The sequence below is a fragment of the Malassezia pachydermatis genome, assembly GCF_001278385.1.
Source record: "Malassezia pachydermatis strain CBS 1879 chromosome Unknown scaffold4, whole genome shotgun sequence".
Taxonomy (NCBI): Eukaryota; Fungi; Basidiomycota; class Malasseziomycetes; order Malasseziales; family Malasseziaceae; genus Malassezia; species Malassezia pachydermatis.
In genome coordinates this window covers 788,436-814,967 of record NW_017253141.1, presented here as the reverse complement: position 1 = coordinate 814,967, position 26,532 = coordinate 788,436, and the positions used below count along the sequence as shown (strand labels likewise).

The 26,532-nt window shown below is 58.7% G+C and overlaps 12 protein-coding genes across 12 annotated transcripts; 5 read left to right on the top strand and 7 right to left on the bottom strand.

Moving 5' to 3' along the window:
* Positions 1 to 301: 301 nt before the first annotated feature.
* Positions 302 to 4,675, bottom strand: Malapachy_4233 (hypothetical protein; the record flags this gene model as incomplete). The annotated part of the gene is made up of 1 exon (XM_018138684.1): positions 302 to 4,675. The coding sequence occupies one exon, from the start codon at positions 4,673 to 4,675 to the stop codon at positions 302 to 304; it is 4,374 nt and encodes a 1,457-aa protein (XP_017991984.1).
* A 249-nt stretch (positions 4,676 to 4,924) lies between these two features.
* On the bottom strand, positions 4,925 to 5,411 carry Malapachy_4202 (mitochondrial matrix protein frataxin; the record flags this gene model as incomplete). Its single annotated transcript, XM_018138655.1, has 3 exons — positions 4,925 to 5,072; positions 5,097 to 5,191; positions 5,229 to 5,411. The coding sequence occupies 3 exons, from the start codon at positions 5,409 to 5,411 to the stop codon at positions 4,925 to 4,927; spliced, it is 426 nt and encodes a 141-aa protein (XP_017991561.1).
* A 334-nt stretch (positions 5,412 to 5,745) lies between these two features.
* On the top strand, positions 5,746 to 7,196 carry Malapachy_4211 (agc pka protein kinase; the record flags this gene model as incomplete). The annotated part of the gene is made up of 2 exons (XM_018138663.1): positions 5,746 to 7,076; positions 7,109 to 7,196. 2 exons carry the CDS (start codon positions 5,746 to 5,748, stop codon positions 7,194 to 7,196), a joined length of 1,419 nt encoding a protein of 472 aa, XP_017992092.1.
* A 43-nt stretch (positions 7,197 to 7,239) lies between these two features.
* On the bottom strand, positions 7,240 to 8,883 carry Malapachy_4189 (serine-type endopeptidase; the record flags this gene model as incomplete). The annotated part of the gene is made up of 1 exon (XM_018138644.1): positions 7,240 to 8,883. One exon carries the CDS (start codon positions 8,881 to 8,883, stop codon positions 7,240 to 7,242), a length of 1,644 nt encoding a protein of 547 aa, XP_017991719.1.
* A 126-nt stretch (positions 8,884 to 9,009) lies between these two features.
* On the top strand, positions 9,010 to 10,736 carry Malapachy_4212 (asparaginyl-trna synthetase; the record flags this gene model as incomplete). The annotated part of the gene is made up of 2 exons (XM_018138664.1): positions 9,010 to 9,076; positions 9,103 to 10,736. 2 exons carry the CDS (start codon positions 9,010 to 9,012, stop codon positions 10,734 to 10,736), a joined length of 1,701 nt encoding a protein of 566 aa, XP_017992093.1.
* On the bottom strand, positions 10,737 to 11,707 carry Malapachy_4252 (rrna-processing protein efg1; the record flags this gene model as incomplete). The annotated part of the gene is made up of 5 exons (XM_018138703.1): positions 10,737 to 10,907; positions 11,091 to 11,195; positions 11,242 to 11,360; positions 11,390 to 11,522; positions 11,549 to 11,707. 5 exons carry the CDS (start codon positions 11,705 to 11,707, stop codon positions 10,737 to 10,739), a joined length of 687 nt encoding a protein of 228 aa, XP_017991900.1.
* A 153-nt stretch (positions 11,708 to 11,860) lies between these two features.
* Malapachy_4263 (transcription regulator spt7) lies at positions 11,861 to 13,932 on the top strand (the record flags this gene model as incomplete). Its single annotated transcript, XM_018138714.1, has 4 exons — positions 11,861 to 11,866; positions 11,899 to 11,991; positions 12,018 to 12,080; positions 12,106 to 13,932. The coding sequence occupies 4 exons, from the start codon at positions 11,861 to 11,863 to the stop codon at positions 13,930 to 13,932; spliced, it is 1,989 nt and encodes a 662-aa protein (XP_017991859.1).
* A 167-nt stretch (positions 13,933 to 14,099) lies between these two features.
* Malapachy_4232 (tif4631-mrna cap-binding protein) lies at positions 14,100 to 17,879 on the top strand (the record flags this gene model as incomplete). The annotated part of the gene is made up of 1 exon (XM_018138683.1): positions 14,100 to 17,879. The coding sequence occupies one exon, from the start codon at positions 14,100 to 14,102 to the stop codon at positions 17,877 to 17,879; it is 3,780 nt and encodes a 1,259-aa protein (XP_017991983.1).
* A 158-nt stretch (positions 17,880 to 18,037) lies between these two features.
* On the bottom strand, positions 18,038 to 21,280 carry Malapachy_4234 (hypothetical protein; the record flags this gene model as incomplete). Its single annotated transcript, XM_018138685.1, has 1 exon — positions 18,038 to 21,280. One exon carries the CDS (start codon positions 21,278 to 21,280, stop codon positions 18,038 to 18,040), a length of 3,243 nt encoding a protein of 1,080 aa, XP_017991989.1.
* An 830-nt stretch (positions 21,281 to 22,110) lies between these two features.
* Malapachy_4165 (hypothetical protein) lies at positions 22,111 to 23,544 on the bottom strand (the record flags this gene model as incomplete). The annotated part of the gene is made up of 1 exon (XM_018138620.1): positions 22,111 to 23,544. The coding sequence occupies one exon, from the start codon at positions 23,542 to 23,544 to the stop codon at positions 22,111 to 22,113; it is 1,434 nt and encodes a 477-aa protein (XP_017991615.1).
* Positions 23,545 to 23,793: 249 nt separating this feature from the next.
* Positions 23,794 to 25,027, bottom strand: Malapachy_4167 (mitochondrial gtpase; the record flags this gene model as incomplete). Its single annotated transcript, XM_018138622.1, has 2 exons — positions 23,794 to 24,203; positions 24,229 to 25,027. 2 exons carry the CDS (start codon positions 25,025 to 25,027, stop codon positions 23,794 to 23,796), a joined length of 1,209 nt encoding a protein of 402 aa, XP_017991613.1.
* Positions 25,028 to 25,251: 224 nt separating this feature from the next.
* Malapachy_4176 (hypothetical protein) lies at positions 25,252 to 26,520 on the top strand (the record flags this gene model as incomplete). The annotated part of the gene is made up of 3 exons (XM_018138631.1): positions 25,252 to 25,698; positions 25,729 to 26,370; positions 26,419 to 26,520. 3 exons carry the CDS (start codon positions 25,252 to 25,254, stop codon positions 26,518 to 26,520), a joined length of 1,191 nt encoding a protein of 396 aa, XP_017991632.1.
* Positions 26,521 to 26,532: the final 12 nt, after the last annotated feature.

The following is a 26,532-nucleotide window of genomic DNA, read 5'->3' as shown; positions in this document are numbered from 1 at the left end:
TCCTTGACGCAGGGAAGGCTTTCCGCAAAGCGTCAAGCACCTTACTTAAGCGTGCGGCATGCCAATCAACGCGAAGGTCGCGCACCAAAGTTTCCGAGCTGCTCCGAGATGGGTGATCTCCCACGTGGTGACTCAACCTCGTGGGCTCTGCGGCAAAACGTGGGCCCGGGCGTTGATGGTACGGCGTCGATGGCGCTCCCCACGAAGAGGAAATGACTCGGCGTGCCTGTCAAATCGGGGCGACTGCATGGAAAGGTCGATCAAAGCCTATAGAGAAAAAAGTACTATCGGTCCGTACATGTTACATCATCGGAGTCTCTGCGCCCGATGCATTAAGTAGTTCATTAAGAGCCTTGAGACCCTTGGCCACGCCGTACGAGGCACTGGCCATGACGCTCTTTGCCGTGCGGTCGTACGTCGCGTTGGACTGCATATCGCTCAAGCGATCGCAGTTCTCGGTGAGCTCGGCCAGGATCGCTTCCGCCTCCTCGGCCATGGAGGAGCTGTGACTGGACGACGACGAGGCTTGTGGCAGATTGTCGCGCGTAATGGCCACAATCGACGAGACAATGGTCGTGATCTGCGTCAAGTTTTCGTTGAGCTGGACACTCTGTGCGCCTTCCCGTAGTGCTGAGAGAAGCGACTGAATCGAGTGTACAATCGCCTCGGTCTGTACTTCAATGTAGTTGCGAAGCTCAGCCCAGTCCTCTTGCGCAGCCTCCTCGTTGGCCGCCACAGGGGTCGCGCTGCTGCCCGCCGGCACCGACGATGTGGTGGTCATCACTGGCGACTTGCCTGACGACACGTCCGTCCCCGGCGCTGGCAGCACGGGCGACGTCGCGGCAATCGCCGGCGAGGTCGAGGTCGAGGTCGAGGTCGTCGACGCGCCGAGCGCCGCTGGCTGCGCGGTCGCGTCCTTGGGCTCAGTGGCAAGTGTCGTCGTCCTTGTCGGCTGCGTGTCTGGCGCCTCCTGTGTACCTTCAGTGGCCAGCTTCGAGGTGGACGGCACACGCGGCAAGTCGCGCTTGGGCGGCGCCTCGCTGTCTCCACTCTTGGCGGCTGTCGCCGCGCCATTCAGCTTGTGCGTCGACGTGGACTTGGCCAGCGGCGAGGGCGAGCCCAGCGCCGCGGCTGTTGTCGGCGACTTCATCGTGCGCGTATCCAGGTTCGAGTGCGAGTACGACAGCGAGCGGAGCGCTGGGCTCTGCGCCGCCGAGCTCGCGCGGCGCTGTGTGGGGCCCTGCCGCAGAAAGCTGCTGGAGGGCGACGCGGCGCCCAGCATGTGGAGGGGTTTCAGGCCGCTGGGCTGTGACAGTTCGGCGTTGGTGTCAAAGCTCCCGTCGTCTTCGGCTGGCTTGGGCACACGACGGAGCTTCAGCAGCTTGATCAGCTCGACGATCGCTAGGGCCACATGCGTAGCGGCCGCGTCCACGAGGCTCACAGGCGCAAGACCCTGAGACGAGGCATGGTTGCGGCACGCGTTCATCAGGTTCGAAAGTGCTTCTGACACCGAGAACTTGAGCGACTGCACGTCTTCGCGCTGCTGCGGCGTGAGCGAGGTCAGCTCATTGTCCGGCTGCAGTTCGTACTTCGCGACGTCATCGGTAATGAGCGTCGTCGCAAGGACGACTGTTTTCATAGCAATGAGCACATTCGACGACGTGGCCGAGCGCGCGGCTGTGAGCAGCTCGTCCACAGCCCCCTGGAACGACTGCAAGTTCGTATCGGCAATTGCGCCGCGCTCCGACACGTACTTCCACTCTTCCACGTTCGGCTGCGCCCACAGCTGCGAGGTCGATTGGACCATGCGCAGCTCCGTCTTGGTGCTTTCGTAGCGGCGCTTGTACGTCGACATCTGCTGGTGCAAATCACGAATGATCGCCACGTCCGACTCTTTGTCCGCCGTCATCGCATCGTTGCGTGCACTCAGCCGACGCAGCTCCTCCAGCAGCGAGCCGACCTCCTTGCGCAGATCCTGCACCATCTGCTCCTGCTCGAGCGTCTGCTGCTGCATCGCATCGAGGTCCGCCTTCCACCGCGCCTCAATATCTGGATCCGGCTGCGCGGCAGCTGGCGCGGCCCGCGTAGCCTGCGACAGTTGCAGATCATTGTACTGCGTCCGCAGTGCATCGAGATCCGCACGGTGCTGCAGGAGCTGCGCATGCTGGTCCTCCAACTCCGCCTTGTGCTGCTCCGACTTGCTCTTCCAGTCATGCGACGTCGCGACGTGGTGGTCCCGCTCCCGCTCCGTCTGCGCCAAGCGCGTCTCAAGCGACAGATTGCGCTGCTCCATATCCTGTACCTGCTGCTCGGCCATGTCGATCGAGCGCTGCAGCTTGTGCTCCTGCGCCTCGAGTTCCTGCACACGCGTCTGCAACGCCATGACCTGGTCCTGGAACGCCTTGAACTGCGCCGAGTTGAGCGGCTCCAGCGTCGTGCTGTCCCGCGGCGCAGGTGTCGGCGCATCGATGTTGTCTTTCGGCGCAGCCTCTTCTGCCCCCTCCTCCGTCGCGGCCTCACGCGGCGTCGCTGCCCGCGGACGCGTCTCGGTCGCAGGCGGCGCCTCCATCATCTGCTGCTGCGCCTCGGCCATGTCATCCGACAAGTGCTGCTGTGCCTCCGCCGGTGCCGCCGGCGCCGCCGGCGTGGATCGGCCCGTCGTCACACTGACCACTTCGGCAATGGGCGACATGGGCTCCCCAGTCGTAGGCGGCGGGTCGACCGTCGTTGTTGCTGTCGTTGTTGTCGTCGTCGACGTCAGCGGCGTGACCATCGTACGATCAGTGAGCACCGGCGACGAAAGCACACTGGTATCGGTGATAGGCGGCGCAGTGCCACTCATACCATGGGTCGCCACAGGCATCGTATCCACTCTCGTCTGCGATGCCATGCCGGGCATCGGTGGCGGCGGCGCACTGGACGGCGCCGAGCTCGGTGCCTCCGTGCTTACCTGGCTCGCACGCACATCGCGGGGGCCCATGAGCTCTTCCAGCGATTCATGGCGCAGCTCCTGCGGAAGCTCCGGGTACCGCCGCTCCAGCTCAAAGAACACGTCCGAGGCCAAGTCACGGAATCGGCTCTTCGGCAGCGTCGAGAGTTTCTGGCGCGCCTGGTTGCGTTTCGGATGGAAGTCGTCCCGAACAGGCAAGTACGGCGACGTCTGGCTAAGATCTTGCCGACGTTGCAGCTCGTCATGCACATCCGTCGAGAGCTCGGCAAACTGCTGCTTGTTCAGCCGCGTAAGTTTCTCACGCGCATTCGAGCGCGAGGTGGTCAGCAGCGATGTACGTGTCGGCTGCGTACGGAAGAACTGCAGAAGCTCCGAGTAGTACGAACGCGACATTGTCGCAATCTCTTCCGGATCCAGTCGCTTGTGGCCAGAGTTGGGCGACGTGCCCGACCACTGCGTACGTTGCCGATTCGGCGAGAGAGACGCATCGCTGGCTCCTTGGCTCGTGCCGGGCACAGCAAGCGTCTGCGACGATTCCATCGCGCCTGGCGCCGGGACGGACACAGGCACAGGCATCAGGCTTGTATCGTTCGATGGCAGGGACTGCGTGCCGCTGTACGGCGTCGTCATCGCTTGCGCACCCGCGTCGTACGCACTCTGCGTGTCTTGCTGAAAACCGGCCGCACCCGTGGTCACCAGCTCCGGCGAGTGGTACGTCGCCTGCTGCGGGTACTCGGACGAGGGGCCTTCGCCGCCATAGGGGCTCGTACTGCCCGGCTCCGTGCTTATCTGCGATGTATACATCCCGTCGCGGCTATAGGGCGACGTCTGGTCCATAGCGGCAGGATTCGCTTGGCCCTCGTAGCCATTCGGCAACTGCGGCAGTGGGTTGTCTTGGTGCGCATCGTACATGCCACCCTGGCCCTGGCCGGCTTGCACGCCCTGCTGATGCATCATATCAGGGTGCACACCCTCCTGGCCCAAGTGGCCGATCGTCGCGGCACCCTGCTGGCCAAACTGCCCAGCTTGGGTCGCACCATGACCGACACCTTGCACAGTTTGCTGGCCAAACTGTCCCACGCCTTGTATTCCTTCTTGGCCATAGTGACCAACGTGCGTGACGCCTTGGCCCACCGTGTGAAGCCCATTCTGGCCTAGATGGCCTACCTGTTCCACGCCATGACCGACGCCCTGAATCCCTTGCTGGCCCATATGACCAACGCCCTGCACACCCTGCTTGCCCAAGCGGCCAGCGCCCGCGCCGGCCTGTGTCGTTTGCTGTACAGTGCCTTTGCCAAACTGGCCCAACTTGCCAAAGCCAAAGCGGCCCATCTTGGAGTTGGACTCGTCAGAGCGGGGCTCATCCATGCTCGTCACCGTCCGCTGCAACGGCTGTGACGAATGCATTGGATTTGGCGACGTGCCGCCCAGCGCTTCGCCGTAATGCGTCGACCCAGCACTGGTATCACCGATATGCGTCTGGCCATGCTGGTAGCTTGGCACAGGCGGCGTCTCAGCCGGCTGCGACGACTGCGACGTAGGCGACTGATATTGCTGGCCTTTAAAGAGAGACGCCAGCTGATTCTTCACAGGCGACGAATTCGACCCACTGCCGCCGCCACCACTATGACTCTGCACAGCAGAGTTGTCATGCGAGTTGTTCCCGCCCAGCGATGTGAGCTGGTGCAGGAATCGTGTGCCCATGCGCTGTGCTTGCTGGGCCATGATAACGCTCCTTCCGTCGCTAGAGAGAAGAGCGTTCACACCTTCGCCAAGTCGTGGCAGGGCCGAGCGCACAGCTTTTTTCCGCGGTCCGACTCGATGTACTCGCTATACCCCTGCAGATAGCTGCATGCATATACGCCTGCTCCAAACTCTACTGGCCCACACCAGGCATTGGTTCCATTTTGAATTCACGTGCTTATCTTAGTCAAGCGCTTGGGTCTGGGTCAATCGAAGCAAGGCGCGGGCGTCCTACGAAGCTATGGACAGGTCGACAGGCTCGCCAAGCACCTCACTCAGCTCGCGCGTAAGCAGCTCGTGGAAATAGTGCAGCTCGCCCTCTTTGTTGGTAAACCATACTTTGTTTGTGGCATCATAATCAAAGCGTTTTGGGCCGCTGCTGTTAAGGTAGAAAGTCACGTACCTCGACGGACTCGATAGCCAGATTTGCCGCGATGGCGGCTGCTTGTTGATCACATAGGTCCCGTACGACCCCAGTCGTAACGTCAGCACACCCGTCTAGGTAGCTCGTACGTCATGGCTCATAGTTACGTACCGCATATTCCACGTCCCAATCGCTCGGGTCGCCACCACGCTCTTCTTCCAGCGCGTCAATATCGTGCGTTTCCAGAAGCTCTTCCAGCTCAATCGAGAGCTCTTCCAGCATCGGATCAACAAGGGCATTGTATGTTTGGGTACTCAGCTCAGCAACTACCGGCTCCGCCGCGGCGGAAGCCATGCCTCGACAGAGAGCAGGCGGCCACAGCGTGGATGGCCGCACAGCCAAGGCCGCGTTGGTCGTCCTTGCCATGGTCGCTATCGATCTCCGCGGCAGCGCAACCTGCCGAAGCGCTTGCCGCACATAGGGCACGAGGCGTTGGCGCTGTGTCATCGCGTCTCGCGGCTCGGTGAGGGCAACAACACAGTGGAGGGCCTGGCGCCACCGCCGGCGGTGGATTGCGCTTAGTCAGGACTGTCTGCCGATGGGGCGGGCACCTGGCGCGTTGCGCGACAAGGGTCGTTGCTGCGCACAAGCAGCACTCGCTGAGCGACCGTTGTGCTGGCTCTATACCATGCCGAATTTCTTCGGCTTTCATCACGATAAACATGAAAAGACTGGGCACAAGTTCCTAGGAAATGCGTTCAACTTCCATGGCGCTCACCACTCTGACAAAGAGGCCTCGTCGAGTCAGCAGGAGAGCACTACGTCGTCGTCGCCTCAGCCTGAGGCGGACCATACAACGACTCCACCGCAGCCACAGACTGTCGCTGTGCAGGGCAATGGTACAGCTTTGCCCTCATCCGGCCAATCTTCTTCGTCTGTGCATACTGCCATGTCCTCTGTGGCGCCCAGCATTGTGTCGCAGGACCAATTGAGCACGACCAGCCCCTCAGTGACAGCGCCTACCCAAGCCGCCGCCGTAACGACTACCACATCCGCCACGGCGACCAAGCCTTCCAGCAACTCGTCTGCACCGATCAACCCCAGCACAGGCCTTCCGATGCGTCAGCTGAGTGGCCGGTACAAACTCCAGGACTTTACAATCAAGCGGACGCTCGGCACAGGCTCGTTTGGGCGTGTGCACTTGGTCCAGAGTGTGCACAATCATAGATTCTATGCGATCAAAGTGCTGCGCAAATCGCATGTCGTCAAGATGAAGCAGGTCGAGCACGTAATCAACGAACACGATGTGCTTGCCATGGTACGGCACCCGTTCTTGGTCAATTTGTGGGGCACGTTCCAGGATCCCACATTCCTGTACATGGTCATGGACTTTGTGCCGGGTGGTGAGCTGTTTAGTCTGCTGCGGCAGAGCCGCCGATTCCCACCGCAAGTGGCCAAGTTTTACATCTCCGAAGTGATTCTCGCGATTGATTTTCTGCACAAGCACCACATTGTGTACCGAGACCTGAAACCGGAGAACATCTTGATCGGCGTGGATGGCCATTTGAAGCTGATCGATTTCGGGTTCGCCAAGGTGGTGACAGAATCGAATGGCATGTGCTGGACCCTCTGTGGCACGCCTGACTACCTCGCGCCAGAGATCATTCGCGCGCGTGGTTACAATGCCAGTGTCGATTGGTGGTCGGTCGGTATTTTGCTCTTTGAGATGCTGGCTGGCTACCCGCCCTTCTATACGGAAGACAACAATCCCATCAAGCTCTACGAAAAGATTCTGGCGGGGTACGTGGAGTACCCATCGTACTTTGAGGCAGGTGCCAAGGACCTGCTCAAATCCCTCATCACAGCCGACCTCTCGAAGCGATTCGGTAACTTGCACCGCGGTAGCCGCGATATCTTCTCGCACATGTGGTTTGCTGAGATCGACTGGGACTGCCTGTACCGCAAAGAGATCCCGGCGCCTTACATCCCGAACGTCGGCACGAACGGCGACGCCAGCCAGTGCGTATACGCTCTCACTGACATCTTTCCAGGTTTGACAAGTACCCTGAAAACGACCTGTCCGAGTACTCCCAGCCCAACGCCGTCGACGAGTACCCCAACCTGTTCCCTGGTTTCTAGTGTCGTAGTGTATATGTTTATTGTCTCTCGTACCATACGTATTCTACAGGGTTTGAGTTGCATTGTTAAACGCGAGACTGTTGACCGTGTCTGGATCCAGCGCGGCAAGCGCGCCAGGCGTCGCAAAGCGGTGCAGCGCCTTCTTTAGGTCCACGGGGTGCAACACACTTTCCACGGCCATCACCTCTACCGTGTCGTCCAGCAAGGCCGGCCGCGTGGTGAGCCACCATGGCCACCAGTGCTGCGTCACTGCCCAGAGCGCCGTCCACCACGACGATGTGTCCTGCACGGCAAAGGGACCCAATCGCGAAGGTCGCACGTCCTTCATCAGGTGGAAATCGTCCGTGCCGTAAATCGAGAGCAGGTACGACATCAAACCCACAATATGCGGCGTCGCCATCGACGTGCCCGACATGGTGTTCACACTTCGCGGCCCTTCCTTCCACGTCGACAACACATTGAGGCCAGGTCCGAAAATGTCGACACAGCTGCCCTTGTTGCTGAAGTACGCCCGCTCATCGGCAATCGTCGACGCAGCGACCGTCACCGCATGCTTGGTGCCAGCAGGGGAGACATTGCATGCATCCTGGTTCTCATTCCCAGCTGCCACACCGAAATGCAGGCCCGCGGCAATGCCTGCCGCCACAGCTCGGTCCAAGGTCGGCGACTTGCCGCCGCCCAACGACATGTTGGCCACGAACCCGCGATGCTTCTTGGCCTTCGGGGAGGTCGGGTGCGCGAGCATCTCTTCTGTAAGCCGCTGGGCATCTGTGATGGCCCACAGCACACCAGCGGTGACATCTGCCATCGTGCCCTGGCCGCTAGCGCCAAGGACCTTGACAGCGACCAGCTCCGTGTTCTTCGCCACACCATACGTCAACGAGCCAATCGTGCCTGCGACGTGCGTGCCATGCCCATGTGCATCAACATCCTTTTCGTTGGGCGGCATCGTCTTTCCCCAGCGCGCCCGACCTTGGAAGTCTTCATGGTCCACGTGAATGCCCGTGTCGATAATGTACGCCGTCACGCCTTCACCCCCCACCGCTTCGTAGACGTACTTGTTGAACGTGCTCAGATGCAGCGAATCACGGTGTGAAATACGCGCCAGACCCCAAGGAGCCCCGACCTCGGTAAGATGCTGCTCGGGATGGTTCCATGGCAAACGACGAGCCTCACTTTCTTCGTCCATAGTGCGCACAAACCGATCGTCTTGCGCGAGTGCTGTAATTTGTACCACCGAGTCCGGTTCCACATACTCGACCTCAGGCTGAGCGCGAATGAACGCGAGCACATCGGGTGTAAACGTGCCTGCATAGCCTTGCAAGGTATCCTTATCAAAAATGTGGCGGAATCCCATGGCTTGCGCCATGGCCTGCTCGTCGGCCGACGAGGCCGAGATCGCTGCGTTTTGAGCCGCCATCACGACGTTAGAGACCGCAGCGCGATGCTGCAGGAACGAACTGGCCGTCACGCCAGGCTTGAGCATGACCATGTAACTGTGGGGCACCACATCGCGGCCGTCGTCTTCATGCAGCATGGGCGCCATAGAAACTTCCTGTGTTTGGGCATAGCGATGCGATGCACGGTATGCGTCTACCAGAGAAGGCGCTGCACATGCGTACGGCACGCACAGAGACACAAGGGCCACAAGCAGCAGCACACGTCGAGCGCTGGATGGTGGCAACATGACGGAGGCCACGCAGCCCTGCTCAGCGTGGAGGTAGACGGCCGTGGCCAGGGTCTGTACTGCTGACATAAGCCGAAGGGAAGGACGACGACAGACGACGCCACGGCCTTGTGTGTTTTCTTCACGATGAGCAGTGGTGTGGACGCAGTGACAGCCGACACGGCGTCGATGCGCGTGAGTGAGGGCGCTACAGGTACGTATGCACACACTCACACCCAGTGTATGTCGACGAGGCCAAGGGCCATGACGAGACCGGGCAGGGTACAGAGGCCTCGCCGTACGCTACGGCGCTCGGCGCGATGACTGCGCGTGGACCTGATGTGTCGATCATGGTGCGCAAGGGCGAGGGCGAGTATGAGCCGCTCTCTGCCTCAGGTGTGAAGAAGGCCAAGAAGCTGTACGACCTCGCGCTTAAGAAGAAGCAGAAGGCCGCAGAGCTTGCTGCGCAGGAAGCTGAGCGTGCTGCGCAGGAGACTAAGAAGCTGGAGGAAAGCCGCAAGATTGTGATTGAGCCGCCGGCCGGTGCGCCAGAAGCGAAGCGCATCAAGATCCGCACGAGTGTCGAGAACCGGGATCGCCGCGTGAAAGTGTGTGGCTGGGTCCATCGCTTGCGCTCGCAAAAAGACCGCATGTTCCTTGTGCTGCGTGATGGTACAGGCTACCTGCAGTGCGTGCTCCAGGGTCCGCTGATGCAGACCTACGATGCGCTCACGCTTACTCTCGAGAGTGCTGTTGAAGTGTACGGTGAAATCAAGGCGTTGCCGGAAGGCAAGACGGCGCCGGACAACCACGAGTTGGTCGTCGACTACTGGGTGTGCACAGGCAAGGCGCCCGGTGGCGACGATGCGATTACCAACCGTATCTCTGAAAACGCTGACCCCTCGATTCTGGCGGACAACCGTCACCTGGTGCTGCGTGGTGAGACGGCCTCAGCGGTCATGCGTGTGCGCTCGGCCATTATGACGGCGTTCCGTGCGGAGTTTGCTGATATGGGCGTGATGGAAGTCACGCCGCCTTGCATGGTGCAGACGCAGGTCGAAGGTGGTGGTACGCTGTTCAAGTTTGACTACTACGGCGAGGATGCGTTCCTGACGCAGAGCTCGCAGCTGTACCTGGAGACGTGCCTGCCTGCCTTTGGTGATGTGTTCTGTGTGCAGGAGAGTTTCCGTGCCGAAAAGAGCCACACCCGTCGTCACTTGAGTGAGTTTACGCATATGGAGGGCGAGCATGCTTTCATTTCGTTTGACGACCTGCTTGCGATCATTGAGCAGCTCGTCTGTGGTATGGTCGACCGTCTGCTGGCCGACGACAAGATCCGCCAGACGGTGGAGCAGCTGAACCCTGGCTTCCAGCCGCCGAAGCGTCCGTTTATGCGTATGAACTACAAGGATGCTATCAAGTATCTCAACGAGCACGATATCCTCAACGAAGAGGGCAAGCCGCACGAGGTCGGTGACGACATTGCCGAGGCTGCTGAGCGCAAGATGACCGACCAGCTCGGCGTGCCGATCCTCTTGCATTCGTTCCCGCACGAGATCAAGGCGTTCTACATGAAGCGTGTGCCTGGCGACGAGCGCTTCACAGAAAGTGTCGACTTACTCATGCCCGGCGTCGGTGAGATTGTGGGTGGTAGTATGAGGATGCCCAACATTGACGAGCTCATGGCCGCTTACAAGCACGAGGGCATCGATCCTTCGCCGTACTACTGGTACACCGACCAGCGCAAGTACGGCACGTGCGAGCACGGTGGCTACGGTTTCGGTGTCGAGCGTCTTGTCGCTTGGCTGACCAACCGCTGGACTGTGCGTGAGTGTTCGCTGTACCCACGCTGGACGGGCCGTTGCACTCCATAGTTAGAGCGAGAAGAAATCATCGTCTGCGAGTGATCCCTTTGGTCCTTTGTGTGTAGATTGCTCAGCGTCGTCGTCGTCGTCGTCGTCGTCGTCAGCCGATGTGCTAGAATCGTCGTCATCGACATCATCCTCGTCGTCGACATCATCGACATTGTCATCGTCATCGTCATTCTCGTCGTCGTCGTCGTCGTCATCGTCATCATCGTCATCGTCATCAACATCACCCTCATCGTCACTGACATCCTCCTCCATCTCCTCTGCTTTGGCTTGCGCCGCACGGCGTTGGCTCTCACGCTCGTCCAACTCCACGTCCGGCTCCGCTGGCAACTGGCCCTTCTTCATGGATTTGCGGACATGATGCAGGAATTCAGCAGCCTGCTTCTGCGCCCGATCAGATGCATTCGCACCAGGCGCAATAGGCTTCTTCGCGCCGCGATCGCCAAACAGGGCCACATAGCGCTGGTCGGCAGGGAAGTTCTATTGTAAGCCAGGATGGCAGACGTACCAACACATAGTTTAAAAACACGCGCGATTCGTACAACTCTGCACGCAACGACTTTGTATTTTCTGATGCATCGATCGAACGCAGCAACTGCTTGATACGGCGGACCAGTTTCTGACGTTCTGGCATTAGTTTCATGAGGCATACATACCAAAGAACTTGACTTTATGGTATCGTGCCGCCAATGTGCGCTCCTTGTTGGACTGTGCACGTTCTTCAAGCTCCCGTTCAATGGCAAGGAGTCGTCGTTCTGCCTCGATACGCGCACCTGGTGTAATAGAGTCCTGCGGTAAGAATGCCCTGGACGTACCTTGCTCAGCAGACGCTTGGTCTGCCGCATAATGCTCTTCAGCTTATTCACACCCGTCACATCACGCGGCTGGGATTTCGAATAGTTGCGTGCACCACCGCGCCCACGACCACGCCCACGCGCGCCACCACCACCGCGACCACGCCCACGCTCTGACATGCTCTCCGTCGTTCTGCACGACAAAAAAAGTCTCGCGCAGCCAAGCTGGCTGATGCACCACCCTCCACCTCACGTGATACAAACGACGACACGCTCTCGCGTTCGCCCCCGGCGTTGGAGAGCTTTGTGCAGAGGGAGCGCCTCTGAGTGAGCATGAAGGTACGTGCTTCTCCTTGCATCTCACATGATAGTATCTACTTCAGGCGATCGAAGCACATCGCGGCGATGTGCCACTGAACGATCCTGACTTGCTCAAGTTGCTCTCAGAGGCACGAAAAGGCCGTGTATGTACCTTTGTTCTAACCGATAGGATGAGCGTGAAGAGTACCAGGAAGCGATGGAGCGCATCCTCACAGAACTCCGAAACTATACGGTATGTACTCTTCCTCTTATACCAGGAACATTCACAGGCTTTCCTCACGCGCGTCAGCAAACGCGATGCCCCCGACTATTACGACGTCATCCAAAACCCTATGGATCTAGGGACCATGCAGAAGAAGCTCCGGAGTGGACAGTATAAGACCAAGGCGCAATTCGCACACGATCTCAATTTGATTTGGGATAACTGTTTCTTGTACAATGCCTCACCACAGCATCCTTTGCGTCGCAATGCAACATTTATGCGCAAAAAAGCAGATCACCTACTTGAATTCCTAAGCGACAAGAATGATACCAAAGATCTGATAAGCCACTGGCACCCTTCTACTACATCCACACCTCAGCCTGAGTCTGAGATGTCGGCACCGGATACCAAACCTATCGCTGCGGCTGCCCCCACAGCAGCCACCACCACCACAGCCCCACCGTCTACGTCGTCTGCAGCGACAGCGGTGGCAGCGCAAACCAAGGCGCCAGAGACGGAGATAGTGCGCGACGATACACCCCTGCCGCAGCGTGCTGCGCTACGTCGCACTGCCGATTCTTCCCTGGTGTTTTCCGACCTAGACACCAAGCTCACAGATATGGAGCAGACGGCATCCAGCGATGTTGCCTCCGCCTTGCACAAGCTAGATCGTGTGTCCATCTCGCACAATGACCCACTAAGCACCGCGTTGCAGCATGCGCCACGCAGTATGCAGCAGAAATGGTGGGCTGCATGCACGACCGACACTATGTTGTGTGCTGGTATACCGTCGATTGGGTATGCAGGCGCTGTGCCTTCTGACCCTGGGCCCTCGTCGAACGCCGCCTACACATCGCGCCTGCCTATGCACCGGCCTGGTATCCCGCGGCTGATGGCGCGCAATATACGTACGCTGCAGCGCTTGCAGCGGACCCACCAAAAGTTTTTCCAACTTGCCGAAGCCGTGGAGCTGGATTTGCCTGTGCCGGCCTCGCTAGGCGATGTCTCGTCGGACGACGAAGAGGACGAGGACCTGATTGTGGGGCCCAGTACGTGGACACCTCCATCGCCTCATCCACGCCTGACTGCATCGTATGCGCGATCGCAAGCGAGTTGGCAGGTCCAAACGCTCTTGGCGCATGCTGGGTTTGAAGGCGCGCATGCAGCGGCAGCGCAGGTACTTACAGATGTCGCTACGGAATACATGATGGGCCTTGCACGCACCTTACGTCTTTATACAGACCGCTTTGCTCACGAGTTTTCCGCCGAAGATATCGTGGAGCATGTTCTCGCCGGACGAGGCTCGGGGCTGGAAGCCCTGGAGACGTATGTGACCCACGACATTGGACGGTACGGTCAGCGCCTCAAAGAGTGGCTGAGCAAGCTACAAAATACCATGCGTGAGCAGCTGCAGTACCTGGGTGGCACGGTAGAAGACACGGATTTGTTGGCGCGCGATGGCGAGGCGCTCATGCTCGGTCACTTCGCGGCAGGGCTGGGCGACGACTTTTTCGGGTTCAAAGAGCTGGGCCTCGAGGCAGAGCTGGGCATGCAACATCTCTCTGTCCCAAGCCGCCTGTTCTTTGGTGGCCAAACCACGCTCAAAGCAACCACAGGGCACGACAAAGTGGCCAAGCCTTCCTACACACCTCCGCCGCCTCCGATTGTGCTCTCACGTGCCGCTGTCCCCGCGCAGATTGGGCTGCTTCAGACATGGTATCTGGAGCAGCTCGGTACCAAGGATGTGCTAGAGGACGAAGTGCCCGAACGTGTACGCTACAAAGTGCCAACCAACGGCAAGCTGCCTGCCCACGCCATGGTTGGCGACGACGCGCGACGCGCTCTCAAGACGCCTGGGGCCAAAAGGAAGCGCGCTCCATAGCCACGTGGTAGATGACTAAGATCCTTTTCATCTTTTTCTCGCGCCGGCCGAACCTGACCGCTGGCTGCTACTACGCATTCGTACGTCTTCCCATCTCTCCTGGAGGAGGGGTATTTTTGGTACAAAGTCTACACATCCGTGTAGACAAGTGCATTCCTAACCTCTGTATGAGTGGCACAGACAAGCGTGCTACGCAAGGCGGTGCGCCCCGCGGTGGCGCATCCAAGACGGGCAAGCCTGGTAAGGCCCCGCGCGATGCCAATGACGGCGCCGTGAGCATGCCGAAGCACGCTGCTCGCGCTGCGCAGGGCATCAACTTTGGCACGGTCGACGATAAGAATGCCACGCTGTCCTCATCACCGGCGGCCCAGCCGCAGGCGGGCGAGCACCTTCGTAGTGGCCACCCGCCTGTCTTTGGCAGCATTGCTGCGGCTGACAATGGAGCCACGCAGGAGAAGAAGGTGGGATTCAACGGTAAGAAGCAGCTTGACTTCCAGAAGTTGTTCCAGGGCCATGGATCCAAGCCTCAAAACCATGGTGAACAGACCAATGCTGGCGCCAATGCCAATGCCAACGCCAACGCCAGCGCGCCACAGACCCCGTCCATGACCTCGGCGCCGTCGAAGCCTATGGTGCGCCCTCCGCCACCCAACCATGGTAAGCAGATGGGCGCTGGTACGCCCGGTCCGTATATGCAGCCATGGCAGTCGCCGATGTACCCGCATGTGGGCTACCCGATGAGTCCTGGCCCTGGCGGCTACCCCTTTATTCCGCAGGCTCAGCAGCCATGGACGCCTGGCACACCAGGCTCGCCGCATATCGGTGCTGTGTCGTCGCCTTCGATGATGCCGCCCAACATGGCCTCGCCTCGCCCTGGCCGTGGCCCTATGCAGGCCCGTCCTGGCGGCGCTACGTTCTACCCGCCTGCGTCGCCCTCGGGCTTTACTATGAATGCGGGTGCTCGTATGTTTGAGCCGCAGAAGAGCAAGGCGCTTCGTATTGTGAACCCTGAGACGCATGCGGAGCTTGACCTCGAACAAGTGAAGAAGGCGGCGTCGACTGCAAGCACGCCTGCCGAGTCTGCCTCGGATGCGAGTGCGGCGCCGAAAGAGACGGTTAGCAAGCCGAAGCCTACGCCGCCCGCCGAGGCTGCGTCGAATGAGAGCCGCGTGAAGACGCAAGCTGACTTCCAGCAAAAAGTGCTCCGTCTAAAGATGGAGAAGGAAGCGGAGGCGAAGCGTGCGGAAGAAGCGAAGAAGAAGGCCGAAGAAGAGGAGGCGAAGAAGAAGGCCGATGAGGAAGCCGCTGCGAAGAAGGCCGAAGAAGAAGCGGCCGCCAAGCAGAAGGCGGAGGAAGAGGCGGCGGCGCAGAAGAAGGCCGACGAGGAGGCTGCGAAGAAGGCTGAGGAAGAAGCGGCGGCGCAGAAAAAGGCCGACGAGGAGGCTGCGAAGAAGGCTGAGGAAGAAGCCGCTGCGAAGAAGCAGGCGGACGAAGAGGCTGCAGCGAAGAAGAAAGCCGAGGAGGAATCTGCAGCTGCGGCGAAGAAGGCCGACGACGAAGCGGCTGCCCAGAAGGCGGCGGACGACGATGCTGCGAATGAGAATACCAAGGCCACTGAGGCCTCCTCGTCGTCGCTGCCTGCGAATGCAGAAGGTGCGCAGAGCGAGACGCAGCCCGAGTCGGAGGCGGAGGCTTCGGAGCCCAACCGCGCGATTGAGCATGCTCACACTATCGACAATCTGGCCTCGATTAGCTATCCTGAGAACGTGCAGCCACCGCAAGCGGATCTCAACGTGGATGCGACGCCTGGTAAGTACCGCTACGATCGCGAGTTCTTGCTGCAGTTCATGAGTGTGTACTCGGAAAAGCCACACAATCTGCCCGAGCTGGCTTCGATCGGTATGGAGAGTGTCTCTGGCCGTGGTGGCCGTCGTGGCGGTATGGGCCGCGGCACAGGCCGTGGCGGCGCGATGAAGACGAGCGAGGAGCGCTTTGCCTCGTCCAACCGGGGTGGCGGCTTTGGTGCTGGCTCGCGCGGCCAGTCCATGTCACGTGGCGGTAGCAGTGGTCTGCTGCCGTCGCGCGAGACGATGGGCACGGGCATTCCCATGGGTGGCCGCTCGAAGAGTGGTCGTGGCCGTCAGCGCGGTCCGCATGTGAACCCACCGGAGAAGGGTGGCCCGACCATCCCGCTGGACCAGGTGGTGCCGCTGGCCTACTCGGAGAACCGCTGGAAGCCACAGAGCCGCGAGAAGGATGCGATGGACGAGACGCAGGTGGTCGAGCGCAAGGTCAAGTCGCTGCTGAACAAGCTCACGGTCGAGAAGTTCGAGTCCATTAGTGACCAGATTGTCGAGTTTGCGAACAAGTCGAAGGACGAGACGGACGGCCACACGCTGCGCCAGGTGATTGCTCTGGTCTTTGAGAAGGCCATTGACGAGGCGGCGTGGAGTGAGATGTATGCACAGCTGTGTGCCAAGATCCAGATGAACCTTGATCCGAACATCAAGGACGAGGTGCTGGATGAGAAGGAGCAGAAGGAGTACCGCGGCGGTATGCTCTTCCGCAAATACCTCTTGACGTGGTGCCAGGGCGACTTTGAGAAAGGATGGGGCGCTGCGAAGGACGAAAAACCCGAGAAGGAAATCGAGTTGCTTTCCGACGAGTACTACGCGATGCAGAAGGCCAAGCGTCGCGGTCTTGGTCTCGTGCAGTTTGTCGGTGAGCTGTTCAAGCTGCAGATGCTTCAGCCGCGTATTATGCATACCTGTATTGTGCGTCTCTTGCGCACGACCACCGAGCCGGAAGAAGACGAGATTGAGAGCGTGTGCCGTCTGCTGACCACCGTCGGTTACTTGCTGGACAATGCGCCTGGCAACCACAAGAGCCGCATGGACGTATACTTTAAGCGCATTGATGATATTTTGCAGAGCCCGGCGCTCTCGTCACGTATGCGCTTCATGTTGTTGGACGTGGTCGATCTGCGGAACGAGAACTGGGTGCCGCGTCACGATACCTCTGCGCCCAAGACCATTGCGGAGATCCATGCGGAGGCCGCAAAGGAGCAGCAGCAGAAGGAGGCTGAAAAGTTCGGGTCCATGTCGCGCGGCGGCTCACGCCGTGGCCAACAGCGTCATCACACGAGCAGCAACAACGCAAGCCACGGCAACGAGGCGCCTTCGCACGACGGTTGGAGTACCGTCGGCAATGCGCCTGCCCAGCGCGGTCGCTCTGGCGACTTGTCCGGCTTCGGCAAGGGGCTCGACCGCCAGGGCGGGAGCAAGCTGGGCGGCGGCCCGCAGAGCGTGTTTAGCCGCAAGAACCAAAAGGGCGACGAAGGCAGCCCCACGCCACGCAGTGGCTCCTCCAACATGTTCAACCTGCTTACGGGTGATGGCAGCAGTAGCGAAGAGCATGGCCGTAAGAAGCTGCAGCTGCAGCCCCGGACCAAGCCACTGGACGACGAGGCTGCGCCAGCCGCGGCGCCAGCGTCGGAAGAGGCGTCTGGCTCCTCGCCGGCCGACTTGGAGCGCAAGATCAGCAACGACGTCAAAGAGTTCTTGGCGATCCGCGATCTCAACGAGGGTGTGCAGTCCATTGAAGCGCTCCCGGCGGACCACCGTGCGAAGTTTGTGGATGCGCTGGTAGCCGCTGTGCTGGACAAGAAGCAGGACAGCGTCGACGATGCAGGCCGTCTCCTTGCGGCGCTCGTAGAGAAGGGCGTGCTTGACGAAGCTGCGTTGGTCGACGGCTTCAAGCCCCAAGTCACGATTCTCGACGATACGAGCATGGATGCTCCAAGTGCATACAGCTTCATGGCACAGCTGCTCGTCGCCTCGACGCTCTCACGTGAGAAGATCGAGTCGTTGGCGGATGGCATGGAAGGCGAAGGCCTTCGTCCGCCGAAGGACCGCTTGTTGGCCAAGGTGGAGGAGAGTAGCTCGTAGACCTATCTACTTTATGCGGTATATACGAATCACGCACGAACGATCACGCGATGCTCAGCGCTGCGGACGCACACTGTCATCACGAGGTGTCTTCCACATTACACCTAGGCGCCGTGATCGTGTGTTTTGGTAGGGGTCATTATAAAACCAGGTCCGCATTACGACGACGAGGACGAGGCAGGCCCGAAGGGCATCACAAACGAGGTATTCGGCAAGACAATTGGGGCAGGCATCGCGGAAGAGATCGTAGGGCGTGGCGTGGGCGATACCGTGGCCTCGTGAGGCAAGGCCGTGGTCATGCTTTCCGGCGACGTAATGCCGGTGGCCACCGACGGAGGGGTCGCAGGCGCCACCGGCGCTGTGAGGGATGCTGACACGGACAACGGCGTCGACGCTTGTCCGAACGATGTAGTGCTGGACAAGTACGAGGGCTGCGCCATCTGCAACTGCGGCAACGGCGAGAGACTGCGGTCCTGCGCGACACGTAGACCGTCCACCGACGAAGACGACGTGATCGTGGTAAGCTGCGATGGTTGCGACTGTGTGGTTGTCAACACCACTTCGTCGTCGTCCTCGCCATCCGAGGCCGTCTCTGCATCATCGTCCTCATCTTGCACCATGCGGTCTTCCATCATCATATCATCGGCCATCGTCTGCATATTGTACAGCTGATCATCCTCGGCATTGATGGCATCCACAACACTCACTGGCGCAGCCGTCTTGCCTTCACGCTCCTCCGCCGTGGCCAAGGTCAAGTGCATTTGCAGGTACGCGGCAAACGCACTATCCAGCTGATTCGTTTCCGATCCTGGCAACGTCACATACTGGTCCGGGTACGGCGGCAAGACTTCCGCATCGTCTTCCAAACGCGACCCATCTTCGCGGAAAAGCTGCGTATATGCAGGAAGGTACCGCTGTGCATCGTGCGGCGTCTGCGAGGCATGCGACGCTTGTGCATACGCACCCGGCAACGCCTCGCCCATCTCTTGATCGCGTGGCACGTACGAATGCGCACTGGTAGGCAGCACCAATGGCGGCGCTTGCGAGAGCGCATCCACAGGTGGCGCCTCGCTGAAGCGTACTGGCACACTCATCACCACACTCTGCACGCCGGCCGCCGAACCCAGCGCTGTAGCGCCAAATCCGAAACGCATTTTGACCTTGAGCTTATGTCGAATGCGCATGTGAGGACTCTCATAGTCAGGCAGGAGCTGCGGCATCTGATTCTTCAAGGACGCACGTCCATAACTTGGGACCATCGGCAAACTGAACGAAAGACGCACACGCTTCTGCGAGAGCATCAAACCGTAGCCATCATCGCCATCAAACACGTACGACGCCTTGGTATGTTCAGACGTACTGGCTGTCGTGGCCTTGGGATCCTCGAGGCCAGGTGACGTAGGCCGCGACGAGCTTGCGCTGCTCGCCTGATTTGTCGCAGACGGCGTGCTGCCTGCATGACTGGACGACTCGTCGTGGTCACGTAAACCTGAAAACACAGAGAAGCGCGAAATGGCCGTCGAGACGGTCCGTCGTCCACGGCCCAATGCCAGCTTGCTCGTTTTGGAGCTCGGCGGCGAAGAGAGGGCCCCTGATGTACTTGCAGCTTCCTTTCCTTTGCCCGTAGCGCGCTTTTCGTCCGCCTTGGACGATGAAGAGGCCTGCTTTTTATCCGGCAGTGGGCCAACTGTATAGGCTCGGAGGCGTTCCACATTGTTCTGCCGATCTTTAGGCGCCGTGCCCGCCTGCTCCAAACGCAACCGGTTTTCCAGCAGGGGGCGGTGGTAGGGATGAGGTATGAGGCCCGGCATGCCAGCAGCGCTTTGCGGTGTAGCCATCCCCAACGTCGAAGGCACATCTTCAAATTGCGGTAGGTCATGAGCCCGCACGAGCGACTCTGGCTGCGTCGGTAGGGCAAAGGCCATGCAATAACTGCGCGAAAGAACCGAACTGTACTTCTCCATCTGGATACACACAGCTTCCAATTCACACAGCCGCAAGTCGCGCCAATGCTTAGCGTGCTGCCACATAGGGTCCAGCTCAATTTGCAGCCCAAAAATGAGCGGCGATTGCTCGCCGTACGAGAACGTATGTGTAGGAGAGTGACCAGGCACCGATAATGTCATACGAATTGGCAAAAACTCCTGGGACACGTTTTTGATAAGCACAGGCGTGGGCAAATACAGGCGGGCTTTGTGGCTGTAGTTGCGCAACGGTACTGGCTTCGGTTTAGGTCGAACAGCCGCCGGTATTTGCGGCGTAGACGGTACCGATGCGGAGGCAGACGCCGCTGACGTATACGGTGGTGGTGGTGGCAGGTCCTTGGACAGAGATGGTGTGGAAGGCGTGGACAATGGTGCCGTACCAGACAGATTGGGCGTGGACTCAGCACTCATCGCACGTCGGAATGGATTCGTTTCACGACGGAATGGGTTCGCATTCGCTTGGGTCGATGGTCCTAGGGATACATCTGTGCCGGAAAACACAGCTGTTTGCGCCACGGGAATCGGTACGAGATCGCGTGTGCGCTGCACCACGACCAACATAGGCGCACTGCGGATCGTTACAGGGGGCCTCAAGGACGAGGAAGGTGCCGCTGTAACCAAATCAGGCAACAACGGCGATGCCGGGGCACTGCGGAACTTGTCAGAGCGCACGTCGCACAAGACAGCCTCCGCCTCGAGTTTGTAAAACGTGCTAGACGACCGCGTACTCAGCGAGGCAGGGACCCAGCCCGGCACAAACAAATCAAAGTCCGCTTCATGCATCGTTGGGCCATTCGGCGGCAGCTCCAACGTGACAGGCGCAGAGACAACGTCATGCTGGATCTCACATAGGCGCAGCGCAGAAAACCGGCCAGAACTGTCGATGTACATCGAGTAGCCGGTAAACGTCACACGTAGTGATTGCAATTCCATCTCCTGGCACTCACTCATCGCATGCGGCAAACTCACTCGAACATGCCCCGAAAGCGAATAACTGCCTGTGACCTGCAATGGGCCAAACATGTACAATACCCGCGTGCTGGGTTCCAAGAGTAGTACCACATTGTGAGAGAGCTGATTGGGAGGCTCTGCTGTAGACACACCCGTAGCCGATGTTTCTGACTCGCCGAAGCGTGAAGATGAGGCCATGGCATTCTCACTGCGTGTGGACTGCGAGGTGGGAAGCGACGGCGCAGACTCGCCCATATCGAGGATATGCATATGGGTGGGTGAGGATGATAGCATGCGCGATGGATCGCCGAGCATAGGGGTATCAGCCGACGATGTCGGAAGCTCGTCTCCCACCGACACAACCAACGGCGAAGCCCGCTGCGTCGCAGAGTGAGACGATGTCGCAGTATTGGATCGCCATGGAATAGTACTCCGACCTGCCATACCATTCCCCCCTGAATCCATAGAAGCGCTCAAGGCTGGGGTGGATCCGCGCGTGGAAAGGCGACGAGACAGTTTCGCTTGACTGGACGACGTGGCGGCCTCTGCAGAGAGAGTATTGCTGCTAGAGCGGCGTGACAATGCACGATAAAGGCCAGGCAGTTTGCTTTTACTGCTGGGCGATGTAGGCGGTCCCATAGAGGGCACCGGCGGCACTGCATGGTCATTGGCACCTGCTTTTATGTTATGGGGCGACGGCCGACGGCGGATTGTGGCATAGTCACCCATTGACGAGGAAGGCATCGGCACTGATACCATTGGTAACATGGTACGCCGATGGCCGCAAAGTGACAATGAGAAAGACGACTAGAGCAGCGTCACGGTGCGATCGTACCACGACACAACGCACAACCGCTTGTGATGTACAAACAAACGTGTCTCGCCCCCAGCGTACCTAGATAGATACACACTGCGCCGCCACTCACGCAGGCATTACATAATACTTCGTGGCTGTATACATCTTACGCCCGATCGACTCGCGTGGGGCCACGGATCGTCCGCCATAGAAGCCAGACATAATGGGTGAAGCCCTCGTACGTTGGTACACCACAGGGGGCTTGACGTGCTATATACCTATATTATCGTAGAATAGACGCCCTCCATACAAATATTTTAAAAGTCCAATCGAGATAGGGGAAGAAAGGAGACAGGAAGAGAGTTCATTGTTACTGGTAGGTGTATGACGATCAAGCTAGGATAGACAAGTACCATAACAGTTCACTCCCCATGCTTTGATACAAGACAAAGAAATGCACACGGCTTCCAGCGCCATGCTTACCTTATTTCAGCGATCTTTACATCGCTGTCGCGCCCGTTTGATACGGCGTCGTAGCCTGTGTTCCATGATACAGCTCACGGGTGGCTGGGGCATCCACACCCTCCTGATAGGACCCTGGATAGGTCTCACCAACCACATACTGCTGATACTCTGCGCCATCGGAAAGCGCATGAGGCGGCGGCAGATCATTGTCGGTAATGGCACGAGATTGGACACCGCTCGTCGTAAGCTTCGGTTGTTCTGTGGCTGTCTCTGGCGCCAATGGCGGAGGCCTATTCGCATGCTGAAGCGCATTGTACTGCTGCTGGGCATACTGATCATACTCCTGCTGGGCCTGCTGGGCATAGGCATCGTAGGGCTGCTGCACGTACGTTTCTGGCACAGCATGAGCATCACGCGACTGCATCATGGACTCAGCACCATACGAATCAGCACTCTTAAGACCATGTGGCTGGCTCTCCTCGTAGAAGGAGTCGTGTTCATGGCCCATATCAAAGCCGGCGCCGCCCGTCTGGCGGGCTGGTAGCGGTGCCGTCGTAGCCATACCCGAGTCATGGTTAATGTCAGGCCATTGGATGTCATCATTCCGGCGCTTGCGACGGCCAAAGAACCAGTACAGACAGAAGAGAGCTGCTGCAACGAGCGGTACACCAACACCTACCGTAACACCAACAATGGTGCCGATATGATTATCTCCACCATCCTTGCTGTTTTGACCGCTCATGTTCGAGGAAGGGTCCACGGTCGGATGCACTTGCTGAGTCGTCGTCGTGTACTGGACAGGCGACAATGTACTATCCGACGTCGATGTAGGTGCGGAAGAACTGGATGGCAGATCCGAGCTCGACGTCGAAAGGTCTGCCAATGTCGAGCTCGAGGAGCGACTGCGCACCAAGCTGGACGATGACGTGGCCATACGTGAAGAGCTCGAGGCGGCCCCTACGCCTGCTGCTGTTGAGCTTGGTGTTCGTGTCGTCGAAGAGCTAGTAGAAGAACGGGTCGAAGAGGTCGAGGATGTCTCACTCGAATCAGAGGTCTCGCTGTCCGAGGATGTCGAGGTCTCTGCAGAATCACTTGATCGCGACGACGCTCCGGGCGCGCGCGAACTGTCAGCAAGAGTAGTAAACTCTCCGCCTGTTAATGAGCGATCGATAGAACGGGAGTTGTCAGGAGCAGGTTGGTTGATATTCAAGGTGGTGAATTCACCGCCAATCAGAGAAGAAAGGAAGCTGACGCCCAGCAATGTGTTCACACGGCGCTCATGGGCATGCTGATGATGCGCACGGCGCAATTTCATTACACCGACACCATGGCCCTCATGAGCAGGAGGGGCAGGCGTAGGCTGAGCGGCCACGCCTGCTGCTTGGGCGTCGGCCGCAGACGCAGCGGCCTGAAGACATGGTGCGAAAGCTACACCAACAAGGGCTGCAACCCCGAGAGATGTACGCATTTGCCTTAATGGAGTTACCCGTCAAGGCGAGAGTCGTATCAAGGCCACTCGAAACGATGAAGGTGGGGCTGGGGAGACTCTGTCGGAAAGGTCCCTCAGGCACGTAAGCGTGCGGAGCACAAGGACGCTCTGACTCTCGAACTGCTGTAGCGCCACAGCCCCCTTGCACCAGCCTGCATGCAGTGTCGATGTCTGCCCTAAATTCTACACCCCCACAATGTGCCTATTTCCATTATTATGTCATGCAGCTTATGAAACCTCGTGCATATTGTCCGAGGGGCCTAGTAGAAAATGCTCCAAGCGAGCCGTCACTTGCTCGTTCAAAGAGGTGGGATTATGCAGGGATGCCAAGTCTTCATCCAAAGCTAAATCCAGCTCGCGCGAACCGAGCAATCCACGCCGGAATTGCGCCAGCATATATTCCGCTGCCACATCCGTGCTGAAGGTGCCACCTTGCTGCCTGGCGCCTGGCGCACGTTTCGCAACGTCACTTAAATACGTCTTGATATCATCTGTAGGCCGTGGACGATTCATAATGGTGGTATACGGCGGCAAGCTTGTATCACCGCGCTGCAAAGCGTGTCGGTAGCGTTGGTTTAGTCGAAATAGCAAGTAATCAGCCAATTCTTCCACGTCAAAGAGGGCCTGTTTAATGCAACCTGGTGTGAGTAACTCAGGACGTACCTGTGATCGCCAGTTTCAGGGCACGTTCAGGGCCGCCATCTTGGTATGATCCCAGGTAGGGTACCATGATCCCAGGGGTATCGTATACATAGACAGCGGGACCACGCTGAGCTTGACGCGCGACGAGGGCCTTCATGTCGATCGTTTGCTCCATATCCAGTTCCGGTAAGGAGGGTGGGTCAGGGGTGATACGAACGGTGCCTGTAACTTTGCGTGTATGTCCTGGATGTGGATGCGTACTCGCCGCACTAGCTTTGCCAGTGCCGACGAAACGCAATGCGTTGATCAGAGAGCTCTTGCCGACATTGGGCATGCCGACAATCAGCATACGTACACCTGTTTCTGGTGTCGACGTGTGACGTGCTGCTCCTGAAAGGCGTGAATGCCGAAGCGATTTGGATGTTCGCGAGGCTGCTTTTGCAGCGGCTTTCTGGAGCAGCTTTGCACGCTCACATACCCATTGGTATACGTTTTTCACGTCGGCACGCTTGCGCGTGTCCACAAACATGACATCTTTGTCATGCGTATGCTCTGCAAGGGCAAGACGAATCGGCTTTTCCATTTTGTGGTCGATATGATCGCGTTTGGTGTACACCACAAGACGACGGGCTGCCCAGCCAGGCACAATTGTGTCGCGCCCTACTCGCACACGCTCGGCTGCAGACGGCGCATTTTGCAACACCTTTTCGAAATTTGGATTGATGCTGGTAAAGGGTACTCGGGCATCACGCACCTCGATGACCAACGGTGGTGGGGCGCGTGCCAGAAGCGACGGTATAGATCGCATCGCACGATGCATATGCCCGATGTACCAGGAGGGCGCAGTGACAGGAAACGAAAAAGAGGTGCGGATCTCGCAGGGAGCTTGTATCTTAGGTGCATCTGCTCGTACTTCCAAGTTGGAGGCCAAGGTCGGTGTGGAACGTAGCGCTGATGAGGGCGCGCGCGGTGGCGCCACAGCGTGACGCCATCCACGAAGTGTTCGTGGCATCACAGAGACCTCCACCTTTCTATGCCCAGTCGATGGACGACGCTGTGACAGTGGGCGAATCCCCGGCGATGGATCAGGCCGAGCCCCACGAGCCAGCACTTGCGCCAGCAGACACACTCTCTGCTCCGCCTGTGCGTGTCTTGTGGAAAGGTGCACTTGTCTTGCACGATGGGACACAACTACCAGGTGCGACGATCGTGACGACTATGCGTCCCTGGACACATTTGCGTGGTGATCTGCCGGAAGCGCCTGCCACGGATGAGGCCTTAGAAGCCGAAGCAGAATTGTGCTTTGCCTTGGAAATGGTACGTCACCATCCATTACGGGTGCTGCCTAGTCAAGCACCTGCACCTGCATCCAAAGAAGGCGCCTTGGCGTCGCCACAGTACGAAGCGTCCGGCCAGATCCAAATGCATTTAGAGGCAGCGGACGAGGTTACATGGACCTTTCTTGAGCATTTCTTCTGCTGGGTCGAAGAGGTACGTGTCACATCCAGCTAAATGTACTAGGACAATGCAACAGAACGTGCTCTTACACTGACTTTCGATCCAAGCTTAGGCACATCAGCTATGTCTCTATCTACTACGAGATCTTCGCAAGGCGTCTTTGAGTTTGTACTGTTGGCTCGGCAATATACCCCTACGTCGCTTGCGCTAGTAGTGGGCCGACGTATCCAGCCACGCCGAGAAGAGGTGCCTACACGAGAGGTACGCCCCGATGACCCACTGCCGCGCGTGAAAGTAGAGGCGGACGCATGGGACTCGAGTGAAGAAGACACATCGATGACCAAAATGGATGCCCGTGTCCGACGACGTGGCCAACTATCGGTGCGCGAGGGCCATGGCCATACGCCTGGTCGTCGTGGAGAGAAACGTGCACAACGCGTTTATACGGATAAACTTCTTGTAAAGAAAGAGGCACCAAGAAGCCCGCCGATGTATACGCCTGCCTCGAAGGAAAAATGGCGCCCGGTATCATCGCCTATACCCATCCCTGCTCCATGCGACGCACAAGCTTCCATGGAGGTGGACAATCGTGCATCTATCAAACGTCTGGTAAAGTACCAGTTGGCTGGACGTGGTATGGATCGTGACCACCCTGATTATTCGACGTGCTTTCAAACGGCGTATGCAGGTACTTGCCTGGTGTTTGTACGTATGGAGACCGCTGACAGACAGCGACATGTGCTATCTACGCAGCCTCTTGACAAAAGCAACGTCGCTCATGTCATTACGGCACATCTTGACATGTATGTCAACCCATCGCACCTTCGCCTATGTGCACCCATATCCACGCCGTAGCTCGTACCTCCG